This window comes from Harmonia axyridis, chromosome 3, assembly GCF_914767665.1.
Source record: "Harmonia axyridis chromosome 3, icHarAxyr1.1, whole genome shotgun sequence".
In the NCBI taxonomy this organism is placed as follows: Eukaryota; Metazoa; Arthropoda; class Insecta; order Coleoptera; family Coccinellidae; genus Harmonia; species Harmonia axyridis.
Window position 1 is genome coordinate 20,473,246 of NC_059503.1, and position 26,839 is coordinate 20,500,084.

Genomic DNA, 26,839 nt, shown 5'->3' on the forward strand with positions numbered 1-26,839 from the left:
AGTTTGTTGAGGCTGAAATTGATTATCGTTTTTTTCTGGATTCTGGATTTTCTGGATAGGTTGTTTTTCTTTTTCATACCATTTGAAAACATTCCTAATACTTTTTCCATACAATGCATGTGTTTCTCAACAATATTTGATCCACTTGAGAACAATAGATTTTGCGTTCGATAAGGTACAGTTTTATTGGCAAATCTTGCTTCTAAACAGTCACCAGATCAAAGCAATTTCAAGAAATTATATTCTGTGGTATTCCAAAATACAATTGTATCGACAAAAAATATGATTAAAACTATATCGAAATTATGGAAATACCTTTTACTTTCGAACTTTCTACCTTACAGGTTCCTCTATCGTCAAACTGATAGCACAAGATGTGGATGCTCCAGAAAATGCCATCATCAAATTCGAAATAGTGTCAGAGATGAAATCATCTAACGATAAAAATGCAGAACCTATAAACTCAATGCAATATTTCACCATAAACTCGGTATCTGGTGAAGTTGGTGTCGCCAAATCTCTCATACCAGAAACTGAATTTCGACTAAACGTTTCTGCTTCAGATAAAGCCGGTCTCAAAGACCACATCCTACTCAGACTAATGGTACAAGACATCAACGACCACCCTCCAGTGTTCAAAAAGTCTTGGTACACTTTCGATATAGAGGAATCGACTTATTATAGGAGAGTTCTAGGTACTATCGAAGCTCTAGATGCAGACTTCGGTTCCAATGCCAATATATCCTATATGATCGACACTAAGGATGAGACTGATGATCTACCATTCTCTATCTCATCAAGTACAGGAGTTCTCAGTATAAACGGACAGCTTGATAGAGAAACCCAAGATCGATATCGATTCTCTGTTATTGCTAAAGATAATCCAAAGAAAGGAAAGAGCTTGAGCAGTTCAGTTTTTGTAGAAGTTAACGTATTAGATGTTAATGACAATCCTCCGACCTTCTACGGTTACGATGATATTTTGAAATCTTCCAAAACCAGTAAGAACGATGTTGATGTTCAAGATAGAATTCCAATTTACTATGCCACGATTGCCGAAAACAGCCCTATTGGTGAGTATTGCGATATTTTTTCCTCGAGAACCTATCTTTCGCATTTCTTATTCTTTTATTCAGAAAAATTATCATCATTTCCTATTTCTACCTCAAATTGTATAATCTTTTTCCGAGACATTGATCTCAAGACTGATCGATTGCTCTAATTCTGACAATTTGTATTCAGTTTACCTTACATCCTTCATTGTAGATAATGAAGTTCATGTCTGCTTATGTTTTTTGGAATAGAAACATGCCAATGAACCATAGAAATTAATTAGCTCTTCACTTATGAGCTGAATGTTATCTGAAAATTATGTATCATTTCAGGAACACCAGTTACAAGAGTTTTTGCAAACGACTCCGATTTCACAGGAAATGGCAATGGTCTTCTTTTATTCGACATACCTTTCGTGAAGAATAAATCAAACCTTTTCACAGTTGATTCCAAACAAGGTGTGGTGACAACAATTGGAAAACTAGACTACGAAACTGACAAAGTCCATAACATAACTATCATAGCATCAGATTTGGGATCACCAAGCTTGAGCTCAACAGCTCTCTTGGTCGTCAAAGTGATAGATGTACCTGAGGACCTCCGACTATTTGAAAAACCAGTTTTTGCCCATAGATACTATGAGATAGAAGTTGAGGAAAATGTTCCTGTACCCATGAAACTACTCACATTGAATGTGACCGATTTTTACAAAAACTACAAGTTCAGGTATAGCATTGTAGGTGAGAAGAATGACGACAATAAGAAGATCTTCAAGATTGATCCCAGGAATGGAACGTTATTCGTTGTTATGAGTCCAGATAGGGAGAAGAAATCTAGATATGAACTCATCATCAAACTGGAGGAATTCAAAATACGAAGAGATATGACTGTGATGGTTTACCCAGTTTCGAGTGACAGATTAGGAAAGCTTGGTGAGTTTATCTTTGAAAGTTCAATTTGTAATGTAATTAGATAGATATTGTTGAAAAGGTATACAAATTATCTTCAATCGAAGACGATATTGATTGCATTACACTCTATTTATTATTTTTCCATCGATAGAGGAACTGATTGAAATATATATTGCTAGATATATAACTTCTAGTTTTTGGTCTTTAATATACCTCGAAATCGAATATTTTCATGAAAATATTTCATCTTCTTGTGGAGAGTTCCTTGGAAGTAATTATATAAAAATTATATCTAGAATACTTCTTAATTGGAGGTACAACTGAAGAAAAATATTATTTTGGTACCTTTTTTTTTAAAAATTGTTATAAATATGGGTCTTTGGATTCTTCGTTTTCCGGAATGGTGGAGCTTAGATGTTTTCAAAGTTTGTCAATATAGAATCTGAGACGAAGTTTTCAATAGCGTACAAGAAGATAGTTTCGTGAACGAAACATTGAAGAACTTATTTTTTATATCATCATTATCAACCAAGTAATGATATCTCTTCATTTGTACCTTCAGTATGTACTTTTGAAAGCTAAAAAAAGTTGGAAATAATTATTTCATTATTTTCTATAAATTGGTTTGAATTTAATTTCAGGATTAAATGAAGTAAAAGTCATCGTAAGAGTAACGGATGTTAATGACAATCCACCCAAGTTCACCACAATGGGAAGACCAATCATAGCTGCTATACCAGCTTCTGCTAATTATGGATTCCATATTCTACGTCTGCAGGTAAAAATGTCTTCGTAATCGATTGTAGGTGCAAAAATGCAAAATCAAATATATGTTGGAACATCAACATATATTTGTTAACAAACCAGATCGAATACAATACGAATATAAACTAACTTCTTAACCGAGTTCGGTCTCAATGAAAATTCTGCCCTACGTCCATAAAATTATGTACTTGTGATCTACCAAGGTAATAACAATAAGATCCTATCTTTTTGCATCAAGTTTACTGCAAACTCAAACCAATATCTATAGTAGTTCTGGTAGCGAACAGAAAAGTATTTTCTTAATCGACTGTTAAAAAATCTTTGTCAGCAATCGAACCCAAATAAGCCGCTAGCTTATAAGCTATTGAATTATCCTTCGATGATTATTATCCCACAAGAAATTTCATATGAACTCTTTCTCTTTTCCAGGCCAGAGATCCAGACCTGGGGCTCAACGGCGAAGTCCGTTATCAGATTTTGGGACGTGCTGGTGAATCTTCCAGGAGATTCGCCATCGATCCAGTAACAGGCCAAGTACGCTCCATCTCTAGTTTCATCAAGGATGCTGGGAAAGTTTTCGGCTTCGACGTGAAAGCTACCGATCGAAGGGGCGCAGATGACGGCAAGAGTTCTATAGCCAACGTATTCGTAAGTATTCTAGTAGATTCGTTCCACTATAGATGGCAATATGATAACTGATTCAAAATTTGAGTCGTTTACAAGCGGAATAAAGTTATTGCGAAATATTTACATTTCTCTATGTATTTACATTATATTCAAGTTTAAAGTAATCACACTGCTATGCTGGAAATTTTTTAATTTGAGTTTTTAGCGGTTTTTTGAACGATGTTGTCATATTCTGGGAGAAACTATGATCATCATCATAATCTTCGAAAAGTACTTTTTAGCCGCATATGATTTGGAACAAAGCTTACTCAATATAAACAAATGAATTTGAAGGGAAGGAGGGATCACAAATCATCTGTCAGTGAATCTTTTAAGAAAATATTAATTCTTGTCCCTTCAACAGCTACGTTATGAGTTTATTTTGGAGAGATCTAAGAAGATGAAATCATCCTTGTACTTGAATTGACTGTTGAACATCGATAGCATAAGTCAATAATAGCCATTAATTCAAATTCTAAATGCCATAAATATTTCATGAAATTGTTCAGTTGTTCTTATGATATACATCGTTAACATTCCTGTCAAAATTTCAAAAGGAAAGCCCTTTCCTAAATTAATCTTCATCTAGAACGAACAAAACATATTTCTGCAATTATGAATTGATTCAATACTTCGTCATTGTCATATGTAAAGTGTTAGGAGTTGAAAATACATTTTGAATGATCTGTCTTCATTTGGAAAAACCTGAAATGAATTACAAAATTGTGGAACCTAGAATGTAGAAAGTTGAAAAATGTTTTGGAGAGCTTGTATGATATCGATTCATCTAATTAAACTCAATTCCTGATTCAGTACTCATTCAGCTCAAGTTATTTATATTCGCAAGTAAAAATATGGTTCTGCAGAGAATTTCTCACCAATTTTTATTTCATATAGTCATATATAGGCTCACGAAGAGCGCTGGATGATAAACGATAAATATTTTCCGATCTAATTTTGTGCGGAAATTTTGTTTGGGGCATGTTGAACCGGAAATTTGAAAACCGAGGTTCATCTGTGAAATTGGAAGATGTTTTTTTATCAATGGCATCACCGCCATGGAGAATTACGCAACTCGTAGATTGTTATCATTATTCTTATCAAACTTTTTAATTGTAATTCCACAATTAATTATTTATTTACCGTCAAATAGTTAAAGTGAAAAAAATATTCATTCTCTGACCTACTGATTATTCTCTCAATAGATAATTAATTCTTTTAATTCAAAATATATAGTAAAAGAAGGATTCTCTAATTGAATTTTCAAATACCATCCTATTTACCTGAAAATGACAACAAGAGCAGATATTGCCTTTATTGTATGATTAACTTATATAGAGATATCGGATGCTGCTCATATTTTAGATAACACAATTGTATAGAAACAACTGAACTGTTAATTGTATTAGGTACTGAAACCTGAAACGCTGGAAAGTTTTCGAAACTTCATAGCTATAGAATGTTCAGATTTGCTTAGACATGAATATCGAGAATTGGAATAATTCTGGAAATAATTGGAATTAATTTGAATGGAGGAATTCTGTGTGATATTTGATTTAATTGATATTACCTGATACATACATTGAAGAAATTACCTACGTCAGCTCAAAAATTTGAGAAGCTTTTGAGTTCTCATATCATGCGCCTTTGGAGATCACAACACATCCTTTTTGTGTGATCAGCTTGAAATTCTGCACGGAGATTGAAATTGTTATTTAAATGAATGTCGCAAATATAAAATTCACCTGTTCCAAAGAAAATATTGGTTGATATTTTTTCGATATTCTTCTTGAATTTTCTATGATTCTGAACATGAGCTTTTGCGGAGAACGGAAGGTGCAGTTTTATCGAAAATTTGTTTTCTTGGGCCTATAGATCTAGAATATTTTCAGCGTTGCGGTGTTGCCGATTGCACGAGGTTTAAAAATGTTATTCATCATCAAAACCCAAATTTTCATTTTGATTGAATTCGCAGTTTTGGAATATTTGAGGAAAAATATCAAGGGTCCACATTTACGAAATTTTCGGATTTTGCCTATTGATGGATTTGACCGCCTATAGCCTGCAAATTTCAGATTTCTAGGTCCTACTTTTTGATTATTATCGAGTATACGGCCAGCAAGCCCTCGAACCTTATCGTTTGAGTCCCTTTCCAGCTCAAAATTCGAAAGTTACATAAATTGGGACTACATGATACAGAGATCTGTTCGGTGGACGAGCGCTCAAAAACTCCCTTATCTTCCGAAGAAAAGAGGAAATCGTTAACTTTCGTTACCACATTTCGACCCGTTAAATCCGACAGGACAACATGCTGTTAACTTGCAAGTCAGAAAGTCACGGAGGATTTCCAGACGGTTACATATGTCACCCTTTCCACATCGGGAGCACAAATACAAAGCAATTGGATGTTACCTGAATGACGTCTTGTATAGGAGAACACGGTTTCGTGTCTACGTGGATAGAAGTAATGAAAAGACGCCGCAAATTCTGCACGAAAGTCTATTATTTTCACATTAGGTTTCCCGCATTTCGAACGAATTACCACAAATCATTCGGATAGATTTTTCATGAAGAGAAGATGAATAATTCGTTGGGGATGAAAAATAGTACATCACAATGTTTGCTCTACTTGAAATGATATGCTATAAATGTATAAATACCTAAAGATCATTAAAGTGGATCAAGCATATAATCAGCACAGATTCTATGAAATAAAACAAAAAAATTCCAAACCAAAAAAATTGATTTTGTTTTATTTCATTCCATAATGAATTTAAATAAGTAACGATCGAATACATTGAATCATCAAATATTCGATTCCAAATTAATCCTATAATTATATTTGCATTTCTGAACGAAATAACATAATGCCATTTCTTGTTGGAATCTCAAATGTATATTCGGTAAAAAATTCCTTTCGTTCATTATTTTGAAATTACAATGATTTGTGGAAAACGTTTTACCGATGAAGGAGACTGATTTAAAACCCCAAACTCTCAAAGTGTTATTGTTCGTTTATTTTCAGGCAACACTACTAAACGTTGCATTGTTGTACCATCAAATATACAAACTGTCAAAGAAACTGCAACATCCAGAAGGAGCAGTTTAAATTTCAAATTTTGTTTTGGTGGAACAAAGATAGTATAGAAAGGAGAAACTTGAAGAAAAAAACGAAGGGTTTACATTTTTTTTAATAAATTTGTTTGTAATGTGTTTGTTCACCGCGATTATCTGTATCTGAGGTCGGGCATTATCTTGCTGAAATATTGGATTCTCGAGCTTGTTAAAGTGAGGGAGAGAACATATTGCTCCACTATTTCTTGAAAGTAACGCAGCGCTGTGTTGTTACCTCGAATAAAGACTACTCGCATGTACAATAGCACCCCATACCACAACCCTACTGTCCGGTGTACGTGACGCTCAACATCAAACTGCGGTTCACGTCTTTCTCCCCGATGCCGTCTAACCCTTATTCGTCCATCACGTGCACCAAAGGAGAATCGAATTGACCAGAAAAGAAGACCTGATGCTATTTCACATTCCAATTTTGACGTTCTCTGCACCTCGGTATTCGTTGCCGGCGATACTCAGTCGTCAGAGGTAACACAAGATGGGGTCGATAATGATGCAGTTCAAAAGACCTTATCAGGTGGTAAACCGTTCGGACAGTTACAGGATGGCCTTGTACTTCTAACCACTCATCAGTCAAAGATAGAGTTGTCTCAAATCAATCTCTAATGGACATAAGTCTTAGACGTCGATTGTGTACTTCATTTGGGCCCTTTCGACGTCCGGTGCCTACTCTTCTTTGATTTTGGGCATTATCAAACCACGCTTGACAACATTTCATAAAAGTAGTTGGATTTCTTTTCGTACGGTTAGCAATTTCTCGAAATAACAACCCCGCCCCCCGTAGAGGACCTACTTCGAATTCAATTAGCTCGCGATAAATTCCGCGTACACGTACTCTAGGCATTTTAACAACTTAACATCGAATTTAAAAAACTTGGAAAAACTGACTACAATATCTATTTAAGTAACAGATATTGTTCACATGAAAAAATCTTCACAATTTTTGTTTCCAAATTCAATTATTCACTTCTTGCGATACTATCTATATTTCTCCAAAATAAAAATTATAATTTAAACAGCTCCTTCTGGGTGTTCCAGTTTCTTTGTCAGTTAGTATTTGATCGATTCACCAACATATTGGAATTAACCACTTACTTCGACTTATAGAGGTTAAATATAACCGTGAAATAATTTCCAATTATGTATGGTAATTTTTTCGACTGGAGATAGAAAATAATGCGAGTTATCGAGGATTTCGAGTTGACCAGATTCGACGGTATATTGAAAATATCAAACTTTAGGGCAGAATTATGTGATCTCCAAAGGCGCATCAGCGCCTGAAAGTCGGTAATAATTTTGAACATTAGTTTTTACTTTGAATCACTTAGCCATAAATCCGTCACGGATATTTCCTTTAGAAGAGGATCTCTTTCAGGAGCATCCTTTTGTTTCCTCCCTTAAATGCGCGACAACTAGAGCGTGAAAAAATAACCGAACTCAAGATATATGAATATCCGATATTTTCCAGGTTTACATATTGGACGAGCAGAACCAGCTCGTTCTGGTGATGGGATTGAAGCCCGTCGAGGTGGAAAGAAGCATAGATAACATAACTTCGTGAGTATTTGAGCAAGCTTATTGTGTTTGCAGAGTTCTCATCTCAGCAATTTCAGAGCTTTGTACAACGTTACCGGCTACGACATCCGAATTAGGAAATTGGAACCACACTCGGAGAGGAATCAACTAGAGGCAAGCGCGTAAGTGTCACCTCCACACCACTTCATGCGTTTTCTTATTTTCACTTTCAACCGAATCAAACATTTACCATCCGGTTACTTCAGAGCGATACAGAATCGTTTTATCCCACATTTTTCTTGGCATTTGCCAAGTATTTACTGGGGATGTGATATTTCGAACGAAAAAACGAATATTGGAAGTTTCAAAATAATCAGTTATAATATCACAAGAGCATAGACAATATTCGATTATAGTTATATCGATTCTCGACGTAGTTCGCGAAACATCACGAGAGCTCAGCTCGAGTGGTGTTTACTTCAAGACGACGCGACGTTACTATAAGAAATTCACGGATTCTTTTGATGCATCAGTATATGTGTAATATAATCACAATAATATATATTATTCAACGATCGGTAATGTAGGTCATAACTCACGCAGATGAAGTTTGCAGCACTTGCCTGCGGCTCGTACTGTAATTCATCAAGTGAGTTATGACTATTACCGCAAGTTGAATAATACACTTTATCTACGACTATATCAATAAATACAAAGAAACAAATACAGACTTAGATATAGACAGAAGGAACGAAAAGTGAACATTTGTGTTCGATCCCGAGTACCTACAATAAGAGAGATAGAAACTTAGGGTCGCCAATCACAATCGAACTAGCTTCGGCTAGCTCGAATCCAGTACAGAGTACAGAGATAGATCTTTAACAGTTGCTTATAACAATGTACTATAATATACCAAAAAACATTCCCTGTAAACGATGTTCTTACTGCTACACCAATCTTGAAAATTTTTGTAAACTCCTTTATATTTTTTTCGGGCAAGTAGTTCTGTATGGTAACAGTAGCTGTTTGTTTTTTGGAAATGTGGGTATATACAATATTTCATCTTCACTATCTGAATTAATTGTTTAACATTCACAAAAATTAGATATCAACTCAATTTGAAAACGTCAAAATTATTGAAGTGACATTCTCTCCGACATTTCTCCCCTAAATAACAATAATGGAATGTTCCCTTTCGGCCAATCGAAGTATAGAAGCACAGATACATCTTTTCCGATTCATTATAGTGAGTTATAGTAGTGAGTTATTATAACTCACGCTGTTTGTTAATAGATACTATTAATTGCTCAAAAGCAGTTGAGTAATGAATATATAATTAAATAGGAGTAGATAAATGACTTTTTGTCGGATAAACAAAATTGCAAGTACAATAAAACTTTTTAAGATGGAATGGGTATCACGGAAATTAATTTCCTTCAGTTCAAATACGGCCGATCTTTTCATAACGCAATATGAAATATTATTAGCAAAATAGTAAAGCGTTTTTTGAAATCAGGAGTGTTTACACTCTTGTTTAAATTCATATTCAAGAAATTTCCTCTTCACATGGTTATTTCACAAGCACGTAGTTGATTTCTGCTTGATCGTATATAAAATTATGGAAGTATATGATGGGGAAATAAAATTTTCTACCTAATCATGGGAGCATATCAGCTATTCATGCTGTTCTATTTAGTATCCCAACTTGGAACTTATTCTTAATTCATTAATATAAGTTGATACTAACTGCTAAAAGGCAGTCGAACTAGACGTTTCTGCAGAATTAGTCCTATTTGAAATCTGAAAACTATGATATTAAAATACTTGGGGCACCCAATATATCAACACCAAATCATGAGAAAATCACGCATCAGAATTTGACTGTTTTAAAGAATATATAGAGTGATTCGCCGCAATTGCCTATTAGACGTTTATGGAAAACTGATCATAATTAAGTGCGGAAAATTGGAGTTTGAGACATTGATCCTTCTCTGTAAAATATTTTTAGATCTCCCCAGCTTCCGGTTCTACCGGAAACAGACTGCTACTTCCTTATATCAAATGGCACACCCAGTATATCATTGCATCATTAGATAACTTTTTTGATGACAGTTCTCAGTTGGGGTCGGAATATCTAGCATTCCCATTTCAATTGCTTCGGAAATAAATGAGGTGTGATAGCCGAACCAAAAGTCACTTCAACCCCTTTCTAAGCCCTCCAGGATCTCCCAGAGTAAACAAATATAACTTCGTTCCGTACAATTATTAGCTCCCCGTGGAGTTAGAAACTCCATTCACTCTGCAAGTTTCTTTCATCGATATCTGGGGCCATTGTTGGAGAACTTGGTCGTACATCAAGAGCTGTATCACCCAGTTTGAATGAGACTGACTAATCCGATACTGGATATTGTCAAGTTTACCATTCGAATAAGAGAATTGTGCTCGCGCGTTCGGATTTATAGATAGATTATTCCGAACATTCTTCATTCCTGTTGAAGACAAGCTCTTTAAAAGTAGTTTCGTACTAGATCTCATATCAAGCTCAATAGATGTATGTAGTTTCGTCCTTGGCGTCTTTCGAGTGCATTTATGTTCTTTTAACAATATACCTGTCAATAATGCATGCAAGAAAGAACTAGTTGTACCTATTGAGTTAGTTAAATTTAAGAATAAATGAGTTGAATAGAATTCAGTAGAACTAAACCAACTTTTAGTAAAGTTGCTGATTTGTTCTTGAAAAATATTGAATTTCCGTTGAATGTTTCTAAATTTCTCATTTTGAGCCGAGAGTAATCCCAAACGATAGCAATCAATGATAAATAATTTGAAATCAATTTCTCAATTTTGAAAAATCTGTGAATTCCAAAAAATATTTCACTCAATGGATAGATTTGAATGCAGAATGTTCTTCTTCCACGAACCTTTTCCATTGTCCTTCTATGTAGACTAGGAAGATTTAATCTTAGATTTGTGTTTCATTAAAAAAATAAAAAAATACATTAATATAAATTTGAACAAGCGTATAAAAAAGCTCTTGACTTCAACTCACTGCTTTCCTCATAGAAGACAGAACAGTATTTTATGTTCGCCTTCAATTTTAAAATTTTCATGGTAAATAAATCAGATTAGGGTATGATGGCAAAATTTTTAATATTTTCGTAATATTTAAGAATAAAATGTTTAATTGAAATAATGATTCTGTACAGAACCGATATGTACCTGTATGCTGTGGACCCATTATTGAATTCAGTTGTGGACATGAACGACCTACAGCAGTAAGTAAAAAATCTTTGCTGATTCTCAAAATATTCCATACATATTATACGTTATACGTGTTTCAGAGTTCTACAGACTAGACACGAAGAGCTAGAGAGGTCTTTGAATGGCCCTAAAGTACTTGCAATAGCTTCAGGACCTATACAAAGAAGTCATTTCCGAAGTCAAAGGGTACTCTTATCCTCTTTAGAAGTTGGAGTTGTGATCTTGGGATGTGTGGTGTTCATTGGAGCTTTAGCGACAGCTATATGTGTTTTATGTGTGAGGAAGAAGAAGAAAAAGTGAGTATTTTTGAGCTCTTAGAAAAAATCTCAAATTTCATAATGATTCACCGAAATAACAAGATTTTATTGATATTGGTACTGTTGAGTATTTGATCTTTTTCATCATCATTTACCTCAACCCAGAGGTAGATATAGTTATAACCTCGTTGTGTGATGCATCATGTTTGAGTGAACTTCAAATTGAGACTCAACAGAATCAAACTGAAAATTATCAATTTCAAATTGGCATGATTGCTATTTAATTAAATTTTTTTTCCATGTAATTCACGCATCTTTGTATGTCAAAAGAGAGCAGCGAACTAAATTCTGACTCGAAAAAAAGCTCTATATCAAAATGAAAGATATTTGAATGAGATTCAATATTGTAAATCAATTTCACAAGTTGAATGATGAATTCACATAGAAATGAATGTTATCTCAATTTGATTATTCTCTATTCGAATATGTTTTCTCTCAATTTGAAACGAGTTCTAGCTCGAAATTCTAAAAAAATTGACGTAGTGACGAAATTCCGAGTTCTCCTTCGAATAGAATGAACATTCAAAGAGAATTCAATATCAAAGAGAAAAAATTGTTTTTCGTGGTTACTCCCCAAGTTAGGAATGGGTAACGTCCTTTTCAGATTGAATTAAATACGGTCGAATAAAACTGTTAACGACTGGCATTCGAAATGGTCTCCAATCCTTCATTTCCCTTAAAGGGTTCATCGTACCTGTATCATTAAAACAATAGGATTTCTGGAATATTGTGGGGATTGTGGACTGAATTCACGAAGCTGATTCTGTTTCGAATTAGATAAGTTGAATGAACCCGGATTAAGTACTCATGCCATAATTTCAAACCAACAAATTTGATCAAAGTGAAATACTACATTACAATTGGACATTATGATTTCAAGAAATATACAAGGTGTTGTCAAATTACACGTGAACCTTGAAGGATGTGCTGGTATCACTCATTTGATGTCGATTGAGCCATATTTATTGACAACCCAAAATCAACAGTTTCCCAGATATTTAAGTTCTTGTGTTTCTTAAAAAATTTCTCACCTTACTTCATTTTTCGTCAATTTTTTTTTACGTTGACTGAGTTTGATTGAATTTTTGGATTATTTTCATCAGAAAAGGAAATTATATGTAAAAAAGCAAAACTATGCTGTATTATTGAATGAAAATAAGTATGATTTGAAAGTTGGTATATGAAGAAAAAAATAATAAATTTGTAATATGAATTTGCCTGTGACGAATTCCGCAATTTGTGTACGACAAAATTATTTTCAGAAGTTGGTAAATTCTTTGTTTATTTCCTAAAAAAGTTTTCGTTAGAATGCAGGCACTAATTTTGTTACAGCAGATTTTGGTTTGAAAGGAGAATGAAATCTCAGGATTATCTGATTTTCGGGGAAGATTAACGCACAATTCAATTTTTGTTCGATTGTCTGACTTGCTCCAACTACTGATTTTTTTTATTACGAGACCTAGTAAATAGCAAATTTCCGAGTGGGTGTAATACGCATAATGGTTTCTGGATTAAAACGAGGATATATTTCGATTTTATCGCACATAAACTTTGTTGACTCTTCTGCGAAAATAAAACTAGCAGCTATATTTCTCGTTATAAAAAAAAGGCTTTTGATATCATCTGGCATGAAACACTATTATATAAATTGAACCTGTTTCAGAGTTTTATACGATTAATCTGAGTTGAATATCTAGTGAATCGCTCCTCTTGAATGATAGAGAGAATGACAACTTATACGGTATAGTGCCATAGTAAACAAGGCTCTCAACTTGCTACACTGCTCAGCAACTCATCAAAAAAATTGTGAGGTACTTGTTATTCTGGAAAATTAAACTCTCCGAAGATTTATCAATTGGTTATTAAAAATTTCACAGATTGTCTGAGATCGGCGTTTGTATAGTTTAGGCGACTGAGCTCCGAAAATGTAATCATTTATCAAAAAAAAAATGCCCTTTTTTTTGTGAGTATTAAGTATTTGAATTTATTACTTACCCCACAGATTTTGGGATCACATCAAAAACATGTATTTCTAAAATTCATATAAAATATGATATATCAATTCAAGAGTGGAAAAAAGAAATCAGGGCAATGAACCCTGCATTCATAACTCCATCTAAAGTCAACATGGAGGAACAAAAATTTCGAATATGTTCGATAGACTCCAGTTTCCATAATCGTGCCCCAGAAGTCCCATATGTTATAACAATATAAATGAATTATCCCATTACATAAAGTAAATCGACTGAAAAAGCGGTCCCATGGGTCCCTTTTTCGTCGAAGTGCCTATATTTCTGAGGGCGTTTTTGTGCCTTAACACTTCTCAACCTAATCATATCATTCGGAGTTGGCGTTATCTTTAATTCAATGTTGATATCAAACGGCCAGAGACCTGCTGAAAGACCTTGCAGGGATTTCTGAGATGAACTGGCTATGCTTGTCCTGAAAAGAAAATTCATACGATAAATACTACACTTCCTTCCTCTTCCATGGTGTTCCATTGTATTAATTTGAGAATGTGTACCTTTTCTCAAGAGCTCTTTGTATTTTTACATATTTGTTTTTTAGAAGTGGTCCAGATTTGATGCTAACGATAATATATCTGGAACTAGTGATATAACCGTTTATTGATATTTTTCTTAATCTTTGAGTTATGAGTCAACATCGGCTAGTTAGCCATTTTCGTCAGACTCTAATATTCTTGATTACATCTCTATGAACATTTACCGTTGATTATTAGTTTCTCACAAAATTGAGTGAGTTATAATCTAACTTATAGAATACTCAAAATCCTGGAAAATTCGATAATACCTCTTGATATAAACGTACACTGAAATGATAGTGTTTACGACTACTCAAACGAAAGCAACTTCGAAGAACTCCGATGTTATAACCAATTGTATTCAAGTGATTCAATACCTATTATTATAATCGTTTTGCTCTTTTTCTCGTTTTTTCAACTCGGTCAATCGGTAATCAATCTTATCGTATCGGTAATCACGCCAATATTGGTTATTTCTTTTCAAATACTCTTCTTGAATTTTCACTGATTTCGATGATGTGAATGATGTGATTCGCTTGAAATTTTGCATGGACCTTGAAATATTATTACAAATCAAATACTACGTGATCCCTCGATTCTGTATTCACAGATATATTGAATACTTTTTTTGAGATTCTTCTTGAATATGCTCTGGTTCTGGTTCCGCGATCAACATAAAATTTTGCACGAGGCCTTAAGTTCTTACTCCACATCCAAAAGTAAATTTTCATCTCTATCGAATCTGCAATTTTGAAATGATTAAGAAACTACAGAAACCTCTAGTGAAATTCTGCTCATTAAGGAAAGGCCATATTTAAAAAACCCATTATCAGATTCTGCCCATTACTTAATTCAAGCGTGCCATTCGAAATCATAACCTGCCCCGAAGATGTCTAGCTCCTACCATCCAAAAATTATTGAGATGAGCAGAATCCAAGTTGAGGACGGATTCGTCATCAGTTACTTGAACCTTATGGTTTGAGAACATTCCCGAATTTAATTTATTTTTGAAATTTGAAAATTCCTACACTTAATTCATCGGTATTCAATATGAATTAAATATTCTTCCAGATTATTGCAAAAAGCATTCACAAGACCCTTGAGCTACTCCCTGGCTGCAAACGGAATAGGTAAACCCACATTCTTCTCCCCAACATTCACCGAAGGGCTTTGTTATGAAACTGATGGGCATCGATCATCACACAGACATGGCTACACCTCAAGACAGCATGATGTTTCTTGTCCACGTTACGTTCCTTCTCCAGATCATCGAGGCAGATCTAGAAACTCTGGAGGAATGAAGAGTGTAGCGTCTTCTAGTGGTCAAGACTCTGGTATCGTTGAGACTCCTCAATGTCAATGTGGGAATTTGAGCAGTCATTCCTCAGAAGAGAGCAGGTAAGATTTTATGGATTATGATTCTGAAGAACTCCGAATCAAATTATTCTTATCAATTCTTTAGATACTTTTCATAAGAATTTAACATCAATTAACAATCATTTCAACGAAGATATCGAACGGTATCTGTAAAAGCTCTTCGAAGTCATTTTTTGAGGACCTATAAACGGGTAGGCTCATTCAGTACCCGTCGGTAATGGGCAGAACACCACCAAGATATAGGTACTTTTTTCGGACGAGTGACGATTCGGTTTACAAAGTGATAGTCAACGTGAGAGGTTTTGGAGAGGTCTAGGCAGACTAAAGCGACTCAATTTTGCCCGAGAAGTTGTTGAGCACATATGGGAGAGCAAAATCCAATCGTCAAAACTTCAACTTTTCAGGAATTGGGTTTATCCCTTCAGGAAGAATGGAACGATATGGAATTAGAAGCACATTTTCAGAATAGTTTTTCTCATTGTTCTAAGAATACTGTCTTATTAGTAGGCTCTGAATGGTTCTGACATTTACATTCTTGCATTGCATTTTTTGCCTCGATAGCTACATACACTGTAACCAGAAAGGTGTAAGTTTATATTTTTTTAAATATACCAGCTGCGCTGTAATTTTTTCAATATTTTCTCATCGTAATCATTTGTATGCGGCATGCGACAAAATAGCATGTTTACTCGAAAGCAAGCACTTTGACTCCTAATGAAAAAATATGCCCACATTTATTTGATGATATATCGCTTCATCATCTAATTAATGAATTTCATTCCCAAAATTTCCGTCATTTGAAAAGTTCAATTCGTCTAATTTGACGATCATTTTGTAGTCGATAATTGTTAATTTGTTGTGAAAGGGCCTGATTAAAACCGAATCACATCAGACTCGTTTATTCGAGCATAGTATGCACAAAATTTGCAGCCCCCTCCATGCTAACATCCTTCTTCCTGATTTCAATAGTTTGATTTATTTGCAGTTATGAAGATTCTCTCCAGTCAGTGTCAGCACATAGAAGGGAAACTAGAAACTCTTCAATGAGGCACAGTAACCCGACTTTGAACGAGAATCCTTCTCATCGAGACCGTCGTTCTAGGAACAGATCGATCACTGAAGCCATAGTAAGACCATCTGGTCTTCACCGTCCTATGTCGATGACCCATCTTTCAGGCTCACCGGCGTTCTTAGTTTCAGCTCCAACACCGGCTATAAGAAAGTCCAACGAAAGACTGGTGCTCTATCCTGTAAATCAATAGTATTAATTCAATGGAAAATCCCAATGAAAACGAACTGAAAACTGTAAGAAACCGAATGATTCTGTGAGTGATAAAAACATAGAGTTTAAGTTTCTACTACGTCTCTCTATCCATCTTCTTGCCGATTTTTTTTGGTCCTTGATAAACGATGGAATTCGTTTCTTAGGAATTAACATAGCCAAGAACATATTGCATATGAAAATGTTTCATTCTTCTTTCTTTATTGAGCGGAGAAAATGTTGTTACCATTAAGTACCTGACCTATTTTCAAATTTTTAACAGGAATTCTTTTTATGAGGTCATTTTAGTTACCATCGAAATTTTCGAATGTATGTATATATGGATCGATAAGGAGAATTAATTTTTTATTTGAAGTTTTATTGTATGATTTATTTTTGTGTATATGAAAGTTTAAATTATTTTTTGAAAGGCCTTCGTGCAATATAGATTCATTGATATTTCAGATGAATTGAATTTATTATGTATATATGTATATTAAAATGAAATATCTATGATAAAACAATACGTCTTTTTATTATTTGATTCCCATGAATAAAAAATCTCATAGTATTCATCTATATGAATATCTAATGTACAAGGTGAGTGAACTGCACACGATGAACCGAATCCAAAGCGAGGAAAAACTCAAAGGTCAGCTGGCAAGGTTATGACATCAGTATTCTGGGCTCCGCGAGGTATAATATTCATTGATTACCTCCAAAAGAGCCAGATCATCAACAGCGATTATTATATAGCGTTATTGGATCGTCTAAAGTTTGAAATCATTAAAAAACGGCCCCATTTGAAAAAAAAAGGTGCTGCGTCATCAAGACAAAGCTCCGTGTCCCAAATCAATGAAACCAATGGCTAAATTGCATGAAATGGGCTTCGAATTGCTTCTGCATCCACCATATTCACCAGATCTGGTCCCCAGCGACTTTTCCCTGTTCTAAGACGTCAAAAGAATGCACGCTGGAAAGAAATTTGGCCCCAATGAAGAAGTAATCGCCGAAACTGAGGCCTATTTTGAAGCGAAAGACAAATCCTACTACAAAAATGGTATCGAAAAGATCGCTCTATCGCCCTCGAAGGCAACTATGTTGAATAATAAAATCGAGTTTTGCCAAGAAAATGTGTTTTACTATGATAGACCGGGGACTTTTAAATTGGCCTGTTATTAAATGCCGAATACCGGAAAATACCAGGAATTTCTCAATTGCACATGGTCCTAAATGCTGCGCTTTGGACTCAATTCATGACCAATTAAAAAAAAAACGGAGTCACCGAATTCGAGACAGGGAAATAAGGCGCATAGAGTATCCTATATCCGAAAATGATAAAATCCGTATGAGATCATTTATAGAGCGAACATGATCCTCCCACCAAATTCCGTTAAAATCGGATGATAATAGTTGAGAGAAATTCTATTACAAGGGTTTACGAAGATACAGACCGGAAGACTCCAAACCAATGTTGTCTAAAATAAAAACAGACCATTTAATCGTCCGCCAGATTCCATTTCTTGGCGAATATTTAGGTGTACTATTCCGGGCTTTGACAATGAACTTGCATTAAAGCTGCAACAGAGGTCTCCAACATGAGTTGGACAAAAGCAAGCGAACAACTGTACCTCCGTTGCATATGAATCCATTGAACGGGGACTTTTCCAAGGTTTTCCTCAGAGTAATTGACAAAGTTTCCGTACGTATGAAAAGCATTCCATTTCCATTCAAACTTTTATAGGATTTTCATCTGTACGAGAACGGATATTCTGATTAAATCGACAAGATCGCTGAGAAATGAAGCTTTCGATTTTTCTAGATGTTAAAACGAATTGTGCAAGGTAGTGAAATTTACTAGGGCATTTTTGTTCGATTTCCATTCAAATCAATTTACTTATATTAGTCTTTCTGCTCTTTCATTCCATATTTAAAATGAAGAAAAAACATATATTAGCTTCTATAACTAAGTAATAGGTAATTCTACTTTTAAATGAAAAGAGGGCTGTTACTTCCTAGTTCTCTTTTTTTTTTCTTGTTGTTTAATATTTACACAAAAAAATTATGAGATCGCAAAAACATTGATAAAGGTACAGCTAATTGAACAATCATGGTTATGTGACTAAATGTTTGAATTAGGAATAAAAAAAAGAAAATGATGGATATTGATATAGTTTAAACAGTAGATTCGAACATTTCCCTCAAGAACTTCTCTTCAATTTTTGGTTATAGCTTGATTTGTGATATATAACATGAATTTTTCATAAATGAGGTTTTGACCTGCTGCATCTAAAAAGTGTCTTATGTCAAAGGAATGAGTAATATTTTTAATATCCATAATTACTATTAAACACTGTGGATTGTCACAATTTTTCTTCAATTCATATCTCGCAATCATTGAAATTTCTATTCAGATAGTGGTTTTAACACATTGACAGAGAACATATATGAATAACGATTGATTCGAGTCCATAATTATGTTCACAAAATCCTTCGACTTTAGGATTGAAGGTTTTGTAACTAGATCATTCCTCAATTTGTTTGATATGATAAGATAAAAATGATTTAAATAATGTATTAACCGATTATCACCGTCAAATTCTTCTTCCAATATTGGAACTAACATACCAACTCAATTCAATATTTCAAGTCCGTTGGACAAAAAAACTTCAAGGGATATTGGCAAGAAGATAAATTCAGCTGAATTTGCACTAGATACTCCAGACGGACGTCTGTCTGACTTTGATTACAGTAGTGCCAGTGCGGAGGAGATGTTTGAGGGATAGACATGGTTTTATGTAGCTTCAGATAAAATTTCGTTTAATGATTATTACAGCCAGCGCAACCCATTTCGGATAATTATTTTCACTTCTCACTTTCAGCATTTCTCCGGTAATATGAATTTTCACAAAATCGAACACTTGAAAATTTGCACTTCTCCATAAAAATTTTTTCTTTATATAATACCATTAAAAGTGGTATTATATAAAAGGAAGGAACTAGTTACCTAGGCGTACAACTTTGCTTCCGCAATTTTTTCCGAAATTCGAGGCTTAATTGTATAAAACTGGTTATACATTTATGATTCAAAATATTGTACATCGCTGGCCACAACTTTCTCCAATCTTTCGGGCAGCGTACGAATCCCGCGATGAAAAAACTGGTCATCTTTTGAAGCAATCCACGAATCGATCTAATTTTTCACTTCTTCAAAGTCCGGAAGTACTGCTCAACTAGGCCGTGTACAATTGATCGAAATAAGTGATAGTCCGAGGGAGCAACGGCTCTTGAATACAGAGTGTGGAGTAGGACTTCCCATTTGAACGTTTTCAATTATGTCTTGATCATTTTCGCAACACGGGGTCGAGCATTTTATTGCTGTAAAATCACTGTCAATGCTCGGCTCGAAAGCATTAATTGCGTTCGATAACGATCCCCTGTGATTGATTCAGTCAGTTTCAACAACTCATAATATACTACGCCGAACTGGTCCCACCAAATACTGAGCATGACCTTGGACCGCGAATATTCGGTTTGGCCTTCGACGTGGAAGACCGGCCGGGATATCCCCATGATTTTCTGCGCTTGGGATTATCGTAATGAATTCATTTTTCGTCTCCACTCACAATGCGATGCAGAAATCCCTTCCGTATTTGCCTTGTAAGAAGCTGTTCACAAGCAAACATACGCCGTGCAACATCTTTCGGCTTCAATTCGTACGGCACCCATCTTCCTTGTTTCTGAATCATTCTCATGACTTTCAAGCGTTTTGAATTGGCTTTTTGCGTCACTCCCAATGATCCTGCCAATTCTTGTTGCATTTGACACGAGTATTGATCAAGTAATGCCTCCAAAGCTGTATCATTGAAAACCTTTTCTCTTCCACCGCCATGCTGATCTTCGACGTCGATATCACCGTTCTTGAAGCGTTGAAAGAACTCTCAGTACGTTCCTTCAATAGTGAAGGAACGTACTGAGAGTTGTTTCAACGCTCTACGGCTGAGGCTCATCGAAGTCTCTCAAATACCTATGGTGAGGCCACTAATAGTAGTGGCCTCACCATAGGTATTTGAGAGACTTCGATGAGCTTCAGCCGTAGATTTCTTCATATAAAAACATAAAATCAAAATCTCCCGCAAATGACGAGAATTTGGCTCGTGAGTTGACACGTTTAATCGAGAATATCTTCATGATGCAGACCCATCTACGATCTATTTATTTAGGCATCTATTGCAAAACGGCGAAAGCAAAGTTGTAGACCTAAATCTAAATTTTGAGTGATCACTTCTTAGTGAATCTATTATGACATTATTGTACAAAAACAATCAAACTGGAGTCCGCGTGCTCTTAGACCATAAAATAGTATCGAAATGATAAACATATACGACGATAGTGCATAAATGAATGAAATTCCACATAACACAATCAAAATAATAGGCACAAAACACCGTTTCGCTATAAAACCCTTCCTTATGATACTCCATCACGACACCACAAAATATACACCTATTAACGTCTCTAAATTTTTTTTCGGAACCGAAAAACCGTGAAAATGAATGCGATCTTCCCACGGAAGAAAGACAGTTATTTCCTGAAATTAACCATTTATGGCAAAATTGAAGCGCAGACGCCCCGCCGTCCCTCAAAGTCCGAAATGTTCCCACGCAGCTCGCGAGAGCCCGCTTTTCCCGGCTGCATTTCCACACGATCCGTTTCCCCGAACGGTGGAAATCAACCCGCGACACTTGCGTACGCCCGCGCAAGTTCGGAAAACAATAATGAAAGTTGGCAGACAATAAAAATAACACTAAAGTACGGCACAAACCCGTTCGATGGGTGTACTCAACAGATCTTCCGAGTTCGGTTGGTCGCGGATCATAAACTGGTCGCTGGTAGAGTCTGATGATGACTTCAAGGCGCGAAACGAGGTACCGACGATCGACGTGAACGAGATCCCGATCGTAGATACCATGCTGGCGCCGGAGTACTTTGGCAACTACTTCGACGTGGTGGCTGCCCATACGGAAACTAGTGATATCCAAAAAACTCTTTTTGAAATTAAGACTAACAGTGCTACCCTAGTCATGAATGCTTCGTTGAACACAACTGAGTCACCGTTTATTCCAGAACTTATGTACAGACATTCCCTCGCTATGACTGTTGTTTATTGCATCGCATATTTTATTGTGTTCGCTATTGGAATTGTTGGAAATTTCTTCGTTATAGCTGTGGTTTTTAGATCGCCTCGTATGCGAACCGTAACGAACTTCTTCATTGTTAATTTAGCTGTTGCTGATATTCTTGTTATCGTGTTCTGCTTGCCAGCTACACTGATGTCCAACATTTTTGTTCGTAAGTTCAGTTTTTGTTCATTAGAAGATCAGCTTCGCTTCCACAATGTAATTGCAGATAAATACATACCAGAAAATGTAGTAGGTTGAATTTAACGCCATAGATTCGCAGAAAACATTTTTATGGAAAATAATTCAGTTTAGTAATTCACGTATATGTCAAGGCTTTTCATAAAAAAATTTTTATAGCATCCATCGAATATTTAATTGAATTGTGTAGACAAAAAGTGGCAATTCGGGACACTGGAAGCTGTGTCATAGCGAACATCAACGATAGCCAATTTGATGCCCTGTTGTACGTGATTTAATTTGATGATGATGGGAATTGATTTTCAATTAATTTTTCTATTTATTAGTGTTGATATTTTTATTTAAAGACTCAATTGCAAATAGGAGTATATTCGGTTTGTGATAATATTGATCTATAAAAAATTTCAGAATGACAAAAAGTATTTTCCATGATTTGAGGTTTTTGTGTTTGAACTTTAAATTTGAGATCTCAATAACAATTTTTCGAAATTGGCCACCCTGAAAAAAATGATGAATGAATTGCTAGTTTTTAAACAAATGTTTAGCCTATTTCTAATACACAGGGTGTTAATAATAGACGTGGCAATATTTCAAGATGTGGTTCGTCAGATCACTTCATTGTAAATAAGGAGAATTCAGAATGACAAAAAGTATTTTCCATGATTTGAGGTTTTTGTGTTTGAACTTTAAATTTGAGATCTCAATAACAATTTTTCGAAATTGGCCACCCTGAAAAAAATGATGAATGAATTGCTAGTTTTTAAACAAATGTTTAGCCTATTTCTAATACACAGGGTGTTAATAATAGACGTGGCAATATTTCAAGATGAATAGAGTTCAAGATGGAGGATGTAGTAATTTCTTGGAAACAATCTTTTTTTTTTCTAAATTTGAAAAAACCTTTTTATCGATTTCTCTGAATTTTCAGAGATGCCTACAATAATGAGGGACAAATAAGGCTCTCACTAGATTTGGAATTATCAAATCTAGTGGAGTTTAGACGTCGTCTCAACCCATATTCTTCATTTATTCATTATTATTCACTATCCCATAGTGAAATACTACTCTATCTGATATTTGAAAAAACTTAAACTACAAGTTTTTTTTCATATGTAGAATTTAAAGGATTTTATTGCATGTCAATTCATCACAGCAAACCATCTATATAAAGTTGCTTAATTTCGTAGGTAAATAGAAGGTAATGAATATTTCATAATTAATTATTATTTGATTTCCATAAATTTCAATATTTTCAGGTGAAATTCCTAAATTATATGGTTTTCGAAAATAAATTACATTATTTTTTTCCAGATTATCTTCGAAAATCATAATTAAAGGCAATAGTAGTATTTGATAGAAATAATTCAAATCTGACTGTTCATCAAGTTGAAAATAATGTTGAATGATTCTTGTATTAATATTCTCTATTAGGTAACTGATTGACTCACAGTCTTCTTAATTCAAAATATATGAAACTCGAAAATTTGCTATGACCATATTATTCTCTAATATTAAAATAAATGATATATGCGCGAGTACAATTTTCTGTCAATTTGATATATGTAATGCAGTCTGATGGAGTTGCTGCGTAGTACTTCACACTACTGAATTATAGAGTGCTATATAAAATATGTACAACATATCAAATGATTATTGAAATCAATACGGAGTTACATCAAGTAGAAACCACTACCATTTAAAATACATATAAATTAATTCAGTATATTAATGGGACTCCTAACAAATTCTCCACAGTCATACAGATAAAGATCCTCCCTACTAACAGATTTCCGAAAGAGGATCCGAAGCCTCGAATGAATGCCATTATTAGCAGTTGCTCATTCAGCCAAGCGGTTTTCTGACCATAACTGTGCTGCAAGAATGTCGGATCGAAAATGGCTCAAGATGATTAATTGCTATACTCATTTCGTAAGTGGGAAACACTTCGCTTAAATTCCTTTTTTGTGTCTACAATGCTCTCATAATACGACCCCTTCAGCCCCATTGAAGTTCAGAAACTGGACCTTCATCTTTTTGCACCGAAGTGTTTCATAAATTTATAAAAGCAGTATAGAGATAAAACGATTCTTCTTCCTTTCAGTGTTCTTTGTTTTTGTCACAGGACATGGGTATCCTCTGGAATATTAATATGAAATATAACATATCACGTGTGATAAATTTTTTCTACATTCAAACATTAACTTGACATTTTATTACGATAAATCATCTCCTGCACTAACAACATCGACATTTTTGTCATTGGCGACGCTGTTTTATCCCTGATAAATATGTCCATTCCTGAAACTTAAAGAAAAAAGGTTAGAATACGAAAAAGTATAATTCAATTCGTGAATGAGACATCTAGCTGAATCCCATCTTCGTTCCTAATGAGGTGGAACAATCGACTTTAGAATCTCTTAAACATTGATAACATACATTTGATAATACATTTATTTTTTATATATGTGTTAGCTCGAAATTGGTATTTAATAGAAACAACCAAAACCTTTACTCCCGATAATAACAATTGGGGCAATAGTCTGGCTTGCCAGATCAAGTCAGTACATCAAGAGGGGAGCCATCGATATATTACAAAGGTGAGCATGTGTTCATAGCACTGATGCAATGAGAACTATTAGAAATGTGATATAGAGATACATTCTGAGAATTTGGCTGCAACCAAGTATCGACCTGACATATTATTGATTCTAAGATGAAATACTTCAGAAAATTCAACGAAATAGGCAAGAATAGCAAGGGTTCCCAGTCACTCAGGAATTGAAAAATCTAAACCTGAAGAGGCCAACACACTTAGATACCAAAAAAGAAGCATAAATTTTTTTCATTGTCCCGGAAATATACAAGAAAGAGTTCCAGGAGAAGGAAAAGCCGAACAGTCTGGGAGAATTTTCCTTGGTTGGATCATTACAAAAAATTTCTTCGAAAATTTGACACGCAAGATATACATAAGTACATCTTATCTCCTCATTTCCTCACCGAATTCTTCAGAGGGCATTGTTGCGTCAGGAAGCACTGCCTGAGAATGGTTCTAGGAGAAACGAGTGCAAATTCTGTGGTTAGGATAAAGAAACTCCCGATCACCTGATGATGGAATGCCATTGCCTCGCCATCATAAGCCAATGCTAAATATGGTTTGGACAAGAACCTTGAAGAAGTAAGGGAGTTATGGATTCCATAAGAACTCAGTTTTGTGATGGGGGGCACAATAGACCATTAGATCACAGTGCAATAGAACACCCTTAAATCTAATCTAATCTAACCTTAACTTCATCGGTTTCGTGATCATGGGAATATTTGGTAATTTTCTTTCGATAATCTTCATTAGTTTCCTAGTATGAAATTTCATACTGATAAATTGTCATACTTTATCCTAATGCAAATTTAAACTTCGAGATAACTGCCATATTCACGGAGATCCGAACCTACCCTAAAAATCTCAAGGTTCAATTTGAAGTCCTTCTATTCGAAAGTTATCGTATTGTATATGTACCTATTGACAAGCGGTCAAAAGCTCCTGAATACAGAGGCAATGAACTCTAGCAACAATAATAGCAAAGGCTTCAGATCCATTCAAACCTCTAACTGACATATGTGAAACAAGTTCTCAAAGATGATGTATATGTGTCCATCATAAACCAGAATTGCGTTCAACTATCAGTTTAATGGTAGGGTCGATTGAGCAGAGAGTGATGGAACGATTGAACTGATAAAAGGAAATATGCAATATTCCAATATGAATTCGATGGTATTCTTTCCTAACTTCCGAACATCCTGTCGAAAACAAAGTTCGGGATAGGCCATTTCATGTTTAACGTTCCGAAAGTTTCCCGTTGAATATATGAACATTGCAACTGGAAAATATGAGAGGGAAAATTCATCTCGAATGGAACGACGTTGATGGCCCTAACAGCTTCTGAAAATACGTTTTTGACTTCTCTGAAATATTTAGATAGGGGAAAGTGAAATTTATAGACGACAATATTTGAATTTATTATATAACTTCGAATCAGAAGTGAAAAAAGGAATTTTTGATTACATTCAATTTTTCATGTTAACTTGATGTACATCCCCATGGTTGAGATATTTCCACTCATTTTTCGAGGAATACATACATATTGAAAATGGCGCAATGCTTCATTTGAATAACTGGCAACTCAGAAGGTTATCTGAAACAGTTGTTTATGATTTAAATTGCAATAAAACAACGATGGATTATTCGATTGACATGAATTTTATTTATCCGCAAGATAATCTTGTGGCATTACATTTTAAATATGATTTCTGGCATATGACCGCCACGGCTGGCTCGGATGTAGTCCAATCTGGACGTCTAATTTTCGATGACTTTTTCCAACATTTGTGGCCGTATATCGGCAATAACATGGCGAATGTTGTCTTCCAAATGGTCAAGGGTTTTTGGCTTATCTGCATAGACCAAAGACTTCACATAGCCCCACAGAAAGTAGTCTAGCGGTGTTAAATCACAAGATCTTGGAGGCCAATTCACAGATCACCAAACGTGTCTTTCAATAAATCGATTTTGGCACGAGCTGTGTGACATGTAGCGCCGTCTTGTTGGAACCTCAGCTCCTGGACATCATGGTTGTTCAATTCAGGAATGAAAAAGTTAGTAATCA

At 34.9% G+C, this 26,839-nt stretch overlaps 2 protein-coding genes across 2 annotated transcripts in view; both read left to right on the forward strand.

The window, feature by feature from the left end:
• Nucleotides 1–17,324, forward strand: part of LOC123674546 (cadherin-89D) — a 57,792-nt gene extending 40,468 nt beyond the window's left edge. Inside the window, exons 16-25 of the mRNA XM_045609448.1 lie at nucleotides 345–1,073; nucleotides 1,386–1,985; nucleotides 2,606–2,742; nucleotides 3,159–3,377; nucleotides 7,996–8,084; nucleotides 8,141–8,224; nucleotides 11,249–11,317; nucleotides 11,384–11,599; nucleotides 15,234–15,560; nucleotides 16,525–17,324. Of these exons, the coding sequence (XP_045465404.1) occupies nucleotides 345–1,073; nucleotides 1,386–1,985; nucleotides 2,606–2,742; nucleotides 3,159–3,377; nucleotides 7,996–8,084; nucleotides 8,141–8,224; nucleotides 11,249–11,317; nucleotides 11,384–11,599; nucleotides 15,234–15,560; nucleotides 16,525–16,801 (2,747 nt within the window). The 3' untranslated portion in view covers nucleotides 16,802–17,324. The remainder of the gene's footprint in view (nucleotides 1–344; nucleotides 1,074–1,385; nucleotides 1,986–2,605; nucleotides 2,743–3,158; nucleotides 3,378–7,995; nucleotides 8,085–8,140; nucleotides 8,225–11,248; nucleotides 11,318–11,383; nucleotides 11,600–15,233; nucleotides 15,561–16,524) is intronic.
• Nucleotides 17,325–21,519: 4,195 nt separating this feature from the next.
• On the forward strand, nucleotides 21,520–22,241 carry LOC123674487 (neuropeptide FF receptor 1-like). The gene has a single exon (XM_045609371.1). It carries the CDS (start codon nucleotides 21,633–21,635, stop codon nucleotides 22,239–22,241), a length of 609 nt encoding a protein of 202 aa, XP_045465327.1. The 5' UTR covers nucleotides 21,520–21,632.
• The last annotated feature ends 4,598 nt before the right edge of the window (nucleotides 22,242–26,839 follow it).

What these genes read in the sequence shown, in the direction of transcription:
- LOC123674487 (XM_045609371.1), top strand. Translation starts at nt 21,633, where the DNA reads ATGGGTGTACTCAACAGATCTTCCGAGTTCGGTTGGTCGCGGATCATA.